At 32.0% G+C, this 12,456-nt stretch overlaps 2 protein-coding genes across 2 annotated transcripts; both read right to left on the minus strand.

Moving 5' to 3' along the window:
* Positions 1 to 123: 123 nt before the first annotated feature.
* LOC112524717 (guanosine deaminase-like) lies at positions 124 to 1,504 on the minus strand. The gene is made up of 4 exons (XM_025134677.1): positions 1,463 to 1,504; positions 935 to 1,125; positions 691 to 795; positions 124 to 331 (listed from the first exon to the last, which is right to left on the minus strand). Exons 1-4 carry the CDS (start codon positions 1,485 to 1,487, stop codon positions 137 to 139), a joined length of 516 nt encoding a protein of 171 aa, XP_024990445.1. The 5' UTR covers positions 1,488 to 1,504; the 3' UTR covers positions 124 to 136.
* A 7,005-nt stretch (positions 1,505 to 8,509) lies between these two features.
* Positions 8,510 to 11,332, minus strand: LOC112524709 (guanosine deaminase). Its single transcript, XM_025134667.1, has 5 exons — positions 11,175 to 11,332; positions 10,492 to 10,551; positions 9,759 to 9,949; positions 9,299 to 9,403; positions 8,510 to 8,802 (listed from the first exon to the last, which is right to left on the minus strand). The coding sequence occupies exons 1-5, from the start codon at positions 11,188 to 11,190 to the stop codon at positions 8,614 to 8,616; spliced, it is 561 nt and encodes a 186-aa protein (XP_024990435.1). The 5' UTR covers positions 11,191 to 11,332; the 3' UTR covers positions 8,510 to 8,613.
* Positions 11,333 to 12,456: the final 1,124 nt, after the last annotated feature.

The raw sequence follows: 12,456 nt of genomic DNA on the forward strand, positions 1-12,456 counted from the left end.
TTTATTATTTGTGAAACAAGATAAGTATAATTATACTTTTTATATAATTTATATAAATATTTTTAATTATTATATTTATTTTTAAGTATGCAACAACAATTACAGAGCTAGAAATTTGGCAATTTTGAGAGATGAATCAACGCTTGGGAAACATGGCTTTAGTTCTTTCAAAGACTTGTTCAGCAATCATGGCTCCATTACCATCTGCTTGTTTGATCTCGAAGTTAGCCTTCTCATGAAAACCAGTACCTTTCAATGCATCTGAGATAAAATCGCCGATCGGAATTCCACTTGCAATCGATGCTTCTGCTTTAGCTCCGTATACGAGCCTCTACAACACGTAAAACAGACTAAACAAATTAAAGAAAACCCGACCCTTTTCCCGTCCCACCAATCATGTGAAACACATCATTAGCAGCAAAAGATTTGGGGCATGGAAGACTTTGTTTTATCGTGATTGGTGGATGAGATTCTTATCCACCAATCACGTAAAGGACACGTCATTAGAGAGAGAGAGAGATTTGGGGCATATTGGTGGATAAGAAGGGATCATAAGATTCTTGTCTCACCAATTACGTGAATACACATCATCATAGAATGATTTGTTTGTTTATGTGTTTTCATATGATTCGTAGATCCATGTGTAAGTTGAACGACACCGAATCACATAATATGGGGCTAGAACCGAACCTTGATCCTTGAAATTTGAATGGCGCCGAAGCACATAGGACAAGGCTCACAAGAAGAATACATCTCACAATCAGAAAGCTCGATTCGGTTCAGCTTTTTACATGCCTGAGATAAAACACAAACAAAGCGATCATAATAGATGCTCAATCTCTTAAGCATAAATTTCAACAACAGTTACGACCAACACCCACAAGACATAAAAAAAAGTGTAGCTGAATAATTAAGAAGAGAGAGTCTGTGTAACCTCTCGTATTGCTGTAATTTCTGCATGTGCAGTTGGATCAGTGTAATTTAGAACCATGTTATGGCAACTCACAACAACTTCATCTTTGTGAACAACAAGGGCACCAAATGGTCGTCCATCTCCACATTCAACTCCTTTATATGCTTCTTCAACAGCTCTTGTCAAGAATTTGTGGTCTCTATCCTCTATAACTGCTTTAAAACACACACACACACCCCCAAGGAGCTACATATTCATATTGGATTCAACCTCAACTGCTAAATCAATCTATATGGGTTTTAACCAGATCAAATTTCGTTGACTTTTGCCCCTTTTTTTTCCAAAGCACAATATGAAACGAAGTTAAATTCAAACATAACATAGATTAATGGAAGCAATTGGAAGGGGCAAATGCATAGATTAATGGAAGCAATTCAAAGGGGCAAATGCGTAGATTAAGGGAAGCAATTGAAAGGGGCAAATGGGATATGTTATTGACTCAAACTAGAATTAAGAAGCAGATGACTAAAAGGAAGAAGAAAAAAGTACCCATTTGGTGATTCCCATTCTCCATGTCAGAATTGAGAGAGAGAGAGAGAGAGAGAGAGAGAGAGAGAGAGATGTGGAAGGGGTTTAATGACTGGATTTCATTCAGTATCAATGTGAAAAAATGATTTAAAAAAAACATAAATAAATCACATTTGAATTATTTAATTGGTTGTTAATATTTGAATATTTATGGAATATTATTTGAGTTGGTCAATGTTTTATGTTAACAAATAATTCAAATATTCATTGAATAAAATATTTATTAAATTAGATAAATGATTAACATTGATTTATATGATTTATACTAATGGTTGACTTTGTAAATGAACCCCCCCCCCCCCTCACATATGTATATAGAGGTGAGTTATTATACAACTTTTTACATTTGTACAATCAATACAACTCAATCTCCATCGTCCATTTAATTTGATGAATATGTGATTTCATAAAAGTTTTGATTGTTTTCTAATATAAAGTATTGATCATAATTAATGAACTATAGTCATTTTTCATAAATATTCAAATCATAATAATTGAACTCTCATCATTTTCATAAATATCTCAAATAATTGGGTTGCATTGGTTGTACAAATGGACATGGTTGCATTTGAAATATACTATATATATATATATATATATATATATGTATGTATGTACGTATGTATAGCGGTGATTTCAATTACAAACTATGTAATTCTAACAAATTTTACAAACCAATCTTGTTCGTTCATCTAATCTAATAAATATTTAATTTTATTTTATGCGCACTCATACTACACGTTTCCCAAAAGAGATGGTTGCTTATTTTAAAACTAAGGTAAATGATTAAAAGCTATTAAAAAATGTAAAATAAATAAATCATAATTGCATATATAAAATATAATAATGGTGAATAGAAAAAATCTTGTGAAGCAATCATATACCAACCATTTCATGTTTCTATCAATGGACAACAGTAAAAGTGAGTAAACTTAATTCAACCCAACGTGAAATAATTTAATTTAAAGTAACGGGATATCTAATTAAGTTATAGAATCTTTAAATCGTAAGTATTGGATTGATATTGAGTTATTTTTATATGAACCAAACTAAATCCGATGAACCCGATATCATTTTATTTTTTGATTTTATATTATTGTTGAATCCCTATTAATAGGTACATCAGGCAAATACAACATCACATACCCTCTTCATATACATCTATTCTCCATCTCTATATAACTACTCATTTGTATACATGTTTAGTAACCATGAACATAATATATATATATATATATATATATATATACATACATACAGAGAGAGAAATTGAGAACATTAATTGAATGTGATATACTTAAGATTTAAGAAGTATGGATAAGTTGTACCAAATGATTGATAATGAAAAGGAAATTACAAGTAGACTAAAGAAAACGAGATATCCAAGGTTGGGAGAATATTTTGATACCAACCCGTAGGATTTGAGTTGGGTTGGGTTGCACTTTGTTTTAGGTTGGGTTGGGTTGGGTTGAGATTTTTCAAACCGCAAGCATTGAGTTGAGTTGTTCAAATGATTTCAACCCGATCAACTCAACTCATGAGGACCCCTATGCAAATCCATACATGATAGAGAATAAAAAAAACATACATCCATTCACATGTGGAACCATGTATAAACCATTTCATGTTTCTAACAATACACAACACTAACAATAAGTCATGCATGATTGGTAGCTTAGGATCGCTCGTGGCATAAAGTCCTCACAGTGGCGGTGCAAGTACACGCTAATATTATGATCGCTTGCAAATAATAAAGTGGTAAAATACCGAGATCATTTCCCCAGGGATTGAACTACTGAGAATAGGAGAATTTCATGAACTTCTTGAGCATGTTTCGGTTTGTGATTAAAAGTTAGATTTTGTTTATAAAAAGTTTTAAAAGATGAATTAGCGAAATAAACTTATAGGATAAAAGATGAGCATGGGTGTAAATATTCCTTAAGATAAAAGCAACACTATAATGGTCAGAAATTTGTGAGATGTTTATAAAAATTCCAATATCTCGAAAGTGAAGATTTATAAACAGTCCCCACAAAGTTTTCACTCTCATCACTTCGAAACTTGTTGATTCAATAAACATAAAAAAAATAAAATTCATACTCAAATCTTTTTGTAATATGAATCTCCAATGCTTAATCCTTAGCTAAATACATACAAAATTTGTACCTCTACGTAATTATCAAAAACTTTCTCAAGTTCTTTGTGTACCACTTAAGCCGTATTTCGAATCTGTCTATCTCTGGGTCAAATATCTAATATTAACATTTCAAAGTGATCGGTTTATCCGTATTAAGTTTTAGTCTCGTCTTAAGTGACCAAGTTGCGAAGTGATAGAGAATAAAAATACACAATTATTGCATAAAAATCCTAAGTTAAACTCACACACATACCCATATAATAATTAACTCATAATAGACATGAAAAACATAATATAAGACAAGAAATAAAACTAAAACATAACTTTCATTAAAATAGAACTAAAGTCTGTTGCTACAATGGTGAGACTGTGGGCAACAGATTACAATTACAACTTTAATACAAGAAAATTAAATGCTAAACTTAACTTAAAAGAAGAAGAGAATAGAGACTTCAGGTAGTAGTGCTTCAAATGAATGATCTTCAAATGAACCCAAGACCTCTTTAAATAGGGGAGGAGTGGATAAGGATGAGACACAATACCCAAAGAAAATGGAGTTTATACAAACCTTGTGGGCAAAGACCATTCAAATTTTTTTTTTAAATTCCAAAATACAACTTTTCAAGGCAGCTCCAGCTGTAAGATATCTTTTATAAAGATTTTCATAAACACATCCACCAAAAGTGAACTTTATCCAAAAATTCGTAAACTTCCCACAATGATGACACCGTGGGCACTTCCCAGAAAGTGCAGGTTTTCAGAATAAATTCTCATTCTTTGTATTTCCTCATCATTTTAAAACTTTTCAAATAAACGGAGAAAAACACGGAAATTTGGTATTTAATATATGCAAAAAAATAGGAGAAATAAATAAAAAATAACTCTAAAAAATGAGAGTAGAGAACGAAAAACCATTAATCACAAATCCATTCACATGTGAGACCATATATAAACTAATCATACACGAAACATTACATATATGAACCAGTTTATTAAATATAGAAAAACAAAATCAATTAAATGCAAATGTGTATATAAAAGATCAGTTTATTGAAGAATAATAAATATATGAAATCAACAACCAATGAAACATACATAATTTAATTAAGACGTTCGATATTAAGCTACGGAAATAAAGAAAAAGGGTTTTGGATAGTATCAGGAGGTCTCAGGTTCAAATTCAAGGAGGAATAAAAATCCCCTTGTGGCCACGAAGATTCAAATGCGGTGACTCCGAACCATCTGCAAAACAGGTGGTCGTCCTGAGATTATTTGATTCGCATAACAAGTTGGATATCCAGGTTAATAAAAAAAAGACGAAATTATTTTCTAATTTAATGGGATATATTTTTTGATTAAAAAACTAAAACAAAAGATAATGATCATTAAAAAATTATTAAAAAAAAACTTTTTAAACAGGTGGCGATTCAAATTGGAGCATAATCACATTTGGAGACGGGTTATCATTGCTCTCCATGGTGATGATGGCGGCATGAACAACTTGGTCAAAAATGGTAGATTTCCGGGACTCTGGAGGAACATTTTAAAAATCCACAAGGAATACAATAGCCTCAATCTTCCTTTTGCGGACTGGTTTCAAAGAGATCAAAGCTCTAACGGGATCAATATCTCTTGGCGATGGGCTCTGACTTCTCACGGTAACTTCTCGGTCTCTTCGATGAGAGCTGCGTATGATGCTAATTCGCTTCACCAGGTTAGTTTCAGAAATTCTTGGTGGGTCACTTGGGTTCCCTCTAAAATTAATATTCTAGCTTGGCGTCTTCTTCACAAAAGGCTTCCGACTAAAATTAATCTTGCTAAAAGAGGAGTGGTTTGTCTCTCCTCCCTATGCCCTCTGTGCGATTGTGTGGAAGAAGACGAGGAACATCTTTTCATAGGATGCTCGATATCTCGGCAATTGCTTAAGGATTTGTGCAAATGGTGGAAAGTGGACATTGAACAGGTGAATTCTATTGATAATCTTCTTGACCGTAGCTCGGAGGTGGCTGGGAATTTTTCGTGTAAGAGGGCGTTTATCGGAGTGGTGTATGGATTCTTCTGGATTATTTGGAACTTGCGCAACCGCAAAACTTTCTCAGTTCCTTCTCAGATGACGGCTACATTTCTTGCGGGCCAGCTTCAGGCGTATTCTTTTTTCTGGTTTAAAAACAGGGTGCCGAAAGTTGTTATGRCGACTAGTTGGATAGAGTGGTGTAATTCTCCCATGTCTTGTTTTTAACCTGTACTCTCTTTTGCTAGCGTCTTGCTAGTTTCTATGCTATCTCGTCTTTGTTGCCGGTCAAAAAAAAAAGATTAAAACTAATTGAAAGGGTTGCAATTATTTGTGATCTTTATTAATAATTAATATTTTATTAACATTAATAATGAGGGTTATAGATTTAATCGGAAAAAATGTTAAAAAGCTCCTACCACGTCAACTAATGTTCCATTTTTCTCCATTTAAACGGGACTTTTTAAATAAGTTTAATTTTTTTTTTAATTTAAAAATAAGGTCGTGTAGAAAAAGTTTGGTAGAAATAGGGGTGTTTTAAAAGTATTTGTAGAAATATGGGTGTTTTAAGGGGATCCACTTTTTTTATAATCTGATTTTATATATTTTCATTTTACACCCTATATATTTACAGATTTAACCATCTCACTTACATCTTTCTTTTTATTTATCTTTATTGTTTTTAAATTTTTTATTTTTAACTCTTATCTACAGTATATTATAAAATATTTGACAAAAATTCTTAAAAACCATTTTTTTATGCATGAAGTATTGTTTATTGATGCACATTACTTGAAATTCAAGATTGCAAGTAATTTTGTGTAAGTACAACTTATTAAAGCCTCGTTTTTAAATTAGTGTAGGTAACTGCAGATAAATATAATCAAATACAATATAAACATTTATTTTAAATATAGAAAATCTAAAATATAATTAAGATAATTATTGAATTGTAACAAAATGTTTAATTTTTATCTTTATAAAAATTTATATTGTTAAATCAAAATAAATTACTTTGTTATTAAATCTAAATTAAATTATAATAATTAAATAGTTAATTTGATATTAATATCGATTTAAAATTTTTATGCTATCTTCAAATTTATATTTCATTTAAAAATAAAAACATTATCGTTTTCTCAAAAACACAAAAAATCATATTATATCGATAGAGATAAAGAATAAAAATTAAACATTAAAATCGAAATTTATCCCGTTACATTATGCAAGTACCTTCCTAATTATATATTATGTATGAATTGATTTATTTAAAATATATTATTAAGATTTATATATTACTTTTAGTAAATTATATCATTAAATATATCCCATTAATATCTTTAAGGGTGTGTTTGGTACGTTGGACATGATGGGACAGAACATGACAGAACACAATTGTCCTATGTTTGGTGTGGCCTTATGTTGGACTCACTAGAACTAGCTAGAACACGGGTGGGATACTCCTGTCCACCCTTACCCCCCCGGAACTAAGTAGAACAAGAAATATTTTACCTATCTACCCTCTCAAAACCCTTCTTCGCTTCCACCGTATACTTCACGAATCGTTCCCCTTCAATCGGCGGTATCGATTGCAAGCGTCACCCTTCTTCCCTTTCAATCGGCGGTATCGATTGCTGGACAGTAATCAACAAATTTCACGAATCGTTCTACCTGTTTCAATCGATTTTGCCACTGGATTTCAATCGATTTTGCTGTTTCTATCGATTTTGTTGTTTTCAATCGGCGGTATCGATTTTGCATTTTGTTTCACATCGGCAACTTCTGCTTAATCATTCCTTCACTTCTCTTCTCTGTGGCCAACGGAGACAACGGAAGCAACTGTGACGATTGCATTTACAAACCTAGACGACGAGCTCATTTTGGTAATCTGCAGCATTAGGAACTACTTTTGTAAGATTGTTCATCAGATTTTTTTAATATTTTTCTTGTATTTTCTCATCTCCAAATCTCTGATCTTGGAGTATAGGGAGCAAAGTTCTGTAGCATAGTTTGAAATACTGCTAGGATTGATTGGAAAACAACTTTCATTTTAGGGTTTTAATCGAAATTGTCACTGACTGTAAAATTGATTGAAGTTGAAGTTTTTAGTGTTTAGAATCCGATGTTGTCTTCTCAAGTGAGTTTTAGAGTATGGTAGATTATTTTGATCATGATGGTTAGAATTCTAGAATTGATTCACTGGGGGTAAATTAGTCATCTTAACCAGTTCTGTCCAGTCCTATCATGTCTTACCAAACGCTGAACAGCTGTCATGTCCTGTTCTGTTTTGTCCTGTCTCGTCCTGTCACGCACCCTAAAGTTACAAGAACTTGAGCCTCAAAACTTTTTGGTTGGAGTCAGATTGGAAAATTGAAGCAGATTACTCGAAACTTTCCGTACATCGCAAATAATAAAAACGTAATAAATAATGGGTATCAAGTTCTTGTACCTTTAAAGGTATTAATGAGATATATTTAATGATATAATTTACTAAAAATAATATATAAATCTTATTAATATATTTTAAATAAATCAATTCATATACATAATAAGGGTTAAAAATAAAAAATTTAAAACCAATAATTATAAAAAAAAGAAAAAAAGAAGAAGAGTAAGTGAGATGGTTAAATCTATAAATATACAGGTTTAAAATGAAAGTGGGTCCCCTTAGAACTACACTAGAATGGAGGAACTAATCCATCAGACGATCACGAATGACCTTGATTTGGGTTTTAACCGTGCCTGTAATCAAACCTGAGAAAGATGAAATTTCTACTACAGCTCCTTTAGTTTTAACCAGTATACTACAACCAGATACCTTAAGTCTTAACCAGTGTACCGCAACCAAGTGGTTAAAATTCAGCAAATTTCTTTTCAAAGAAACATCAGATTTTATACCATTTAAATATGCAACAGATTGTTGAGCAATTACAGAGTTAGAAATTGACAGTTTTGAGATATGAATCAATACATGGCAAACTTGGCTTTGGTTTTCTCAAATACTTGTTCAGCAATCATGGCTCCATTACCATCTGCTTGTTTGATCTCCAAGTGAGCCTTCTGATAGAAACCAGTACCTCTCAGTGCATCTGCGATAAAATCGTCGAACCCAATTGCAATCGCTGCTTCAGCTTTAGCCCCGTAAATGAGCCTCTGCAACATATAGAACAGACAAAACCATATTTTATAAAAAAGACCCCAAAAAGCCCTTTTTGATCTCATGTCCCCTCCTTATCTCGCCAACCATGTGAATACACATCATAAAAGAGAGATTTGGAGCATGGGCGCCTCTGCTTGTTTGTGTTTTCACGTGATTGGTGAGATCCTTGTCCCACCAATCACGTGAAGACACATCATCAGAGAGAGAGACAGAGAAACTTGGGGCGTAGGAGCAATCTGCTTGTTGGTGTGTTTTCACGAGATTGGTGAACATAAGATTTCTTATCCCACCAATCACATGAAGACAAAACATGAGAGAATGATTTGTTTGTCTGTGTGTTCTCATTAGTGGATCTGTCATCTGTGTCTAACTGATATAAGATTCTAACAATATAATATGTTCCGGGCTAAAAAGATCATTGAGGGTTAGAATATTTAAACGGGTATATGTGATGGAACAATTGGAGAGCATATGGGGCTAGAACGGAACCTTAATCCTTGAAAGATGAATGGCACCGAAGCACATAGGGCAAGGCTCGCAAGACGCATATATCTCACAGTCTGAAAGCTCAATTTTGTTCAGCTTTTTACATGCCTGAGATGAACAGATACAACAATTAAAGAAAAGAACCAAGATTCGGTAAAACCTACCAGCAACTATTGCTGTACAATACCAGAATTGAAAAAGATCATGAAATGATATCCACATTTCGCCTGAAGAAGAGAGAAACTGTAAAGTGATCATGCAATATGCTCAAAATCTTAACTTTGCAAGATCTGTAAAGCAGAAATCAAGAACAGTTATGACAATTCTGACCAACACCCACAAGACAAATTCGATCATCTTGATTCTTGCACGATCTAATTTCACAAAATCGCTAAAATATTCGGATCTGTGTGTTGTAGAACATAAAAGTGTACTTAAGTCTGCGTAAAGACAAGAGTCTAACCTCTCGTATTGCTGTAACTTCTGCATGTGCAGTTGGATCGGTGTGTTTTAGAACCATGTTATGGCAACTCGCAACAACTTCATCTTTGTGAACAACAACGGCACCAAACGGCCCTCCATCTCCACATTCAACTCCTTTATATGCTTCTTCAACAGCCCTTGTCAAGAATTTGTGGTCTCTATCCTGTACAACTGCTTAAAAACAATAATCTTGATAACTAACACACCAAGAAGCAGCCTTTCAAAGAAAAAACGTTAACAGATACATGGAACCCCTTTGAACCTCTCTCTAAGTTCCCACACACACACACACACAKATATATATATATATATATATATATATATATATATATATATATATATATATATATATATATATATATATATATATATTTGATAGTCTGTGTCTACACGATAGGATTCCAACAAAGAGCAGATACCCCTTCACCAACATAGATCATATGTAGATACTATTAAGCTAAAAATTGGGAGAAACAACAGAAAGAAAATTCAAACCAAACGAACTTAGTATATCCCACTCGAAAGCAGGGTTTGGAGGTGGGATGTACGCAAACATGTCCTCCACCCTAAAGGGCATAAAACTTTTTGTAACCCTCCGTCTATCGTGGGACTCTGTTACCCTATCCGTCAGCTCCCGAATTATCCCCATGATACATAAAATATCTTCAAAGTAAACTAAATATTCAAACTATGGACCAACTGAATTATATTACCTTCCTGGTGACCAGAAAAAGCAGAAGCAACAGCAATTGTTCCATCTTTAGCTTCAACAACTGATCAACAAGAAAGCATAACATAAGAATATAACAAGAACAGATTTAAACCATCAATCACAAACACTAAAAGATCCAACAATGGTAACTAGTTTCCGATTATTACTAGGAATCCAGTTTATGATTTAACTAACAAAATCCACAATAGAAAACCACAGATTGAGATTATATGAGAGCAATGCAGAAACCATTTCCAAACTGTTAAAATATCATGCGTCAATCCATTTCAACAAACGATCCACATATTGATATTGGATTCCACCTGATTTCATTTCGACTGCAAAATCGAAATGGGTGTTTAACCATTCAAGAGATCAATGTAAGTTCTTATTTGCAACAAGATTCATATCAAAATCAACATCGAAAATGTAATTTACACTGAAATATGAGCAGATTCTAATGTGTTTACTTCATCAAGATCAAACGACTCAATTACCCAACGACAAATGAAATTCAAACATAGATTAATGGAAACAATTCAGCTCTTAATCCTCAAAAGGGAAAATGGGATGTGTTAATAACCATCTAAAAACAAAATGGAACCAACTTATTGACTGAATTAGCAGATTCGAAAGATGAAGATGAATGAAAGTAACAAGAAAAAGGACCCATTTAAGACTCACCCTTAGCATTCTCCATGTGAGTTGGGGTTTGATTGAGAGGAATAAATGGTGGAAAGATAACGAGAGAGAGAGAGAGAGAGAGAGAGACGTGGAGGGAAGGAGAGGAGAGTCGGTCCACTATAACCAGAATTTTGGGATTTTGGATTTCGTGTTCATCCCTTCTCAAAGAACTAGCGTGCAGTTCTCGAATATATTACTTTTTAATGTTTTTAAAAATATATATATAATATTTTTTAATTTTTTAAAAATATAATTGTTTTTTATTTTTTTAAATATAATATTTTTTTGATACTATGTTAAAAGCGCTATCTATATCTATACTATATTATAAAGTATTTGATAAAAATTCTTAAAACCATTTTATTTATGCATGAAGTATTGTTTATTGATGCATATTACTTAAAATTCAAGATTACAAGTAAATAATGTATAAGTACAACTTATTAAAACTTCATACTTGAATTCATATAAGTAACTACAAATAAACATAATCAAATACTGGATAAACATTTCATTTTAAATATAAAAAAGTTAAAAATATAATTAGGATAATTATTTTTTCTTCTAACAAAATACTTAATTATTACATTAATAAAAAATTATATTATTAGATCAAAAATCAATTATTTTCTTATTAAACCTAAATTAAATTATAATAAAAAAAAGTTGAATTAAAGAAGTTACATAATAAAACAAGAACTTTTAAATAGTTAATTTCATATTAATATCGATTTTTTTAAAGATATTTTTAAATTTATATTTTATCGTTTTTCTCAAAATCACATAAAACTGTATTATAACATCGACAAAAGACAAAATAAAACGAAATATTCAAAAGTACCAGAAGGTCTCATGTTCAAATTCAAGGAGGAATAAAAATCTTCTTCTAGTAAACTAAGATAACAAAAAAAATGTTTAGAATGACAAAGTAATATACAAAATTCAATTAAATAAAATTATTCTTCTAACATCATTCAGATCTAACTTTTCAATCAGTTCATGATAATAAACTTTCTCCAATAAGCCAATTGTTGTTCACCTAAAGTCTTCCAGAAACCGTAGCTCGACTCTAGGGTTGAATTCTACTTCAGCTATCAACTAGTATGTCAGATAGGCTCCCAGCGTACCATTTGATAGGCGTTAAAAATTCAAGATGGTAGGATAAAATTATCGTGATGACTTCATGAAATAAAAATTGAAAATTAATTATATCTCCTAAACAAAAAAGATTAAATAAATAAGATCAGTTCTCATAGTTCTTAACATTTTTACAATCATCATT

The sequence above is a fragment of the Cynara cardunculus genome (genome assembly GCF_001531365.2).
Source record: "Cynara cardunculus var. scolymus isolate 2C chromosome LG 1, CcrdV1, whole genome shotgun sequence".
NCBI lineage: Eukaryota > Viridiplantae > Streptophyta > Magnoliopsida > Asterales > Asteraceae > Cynara > Cynara cardunculus.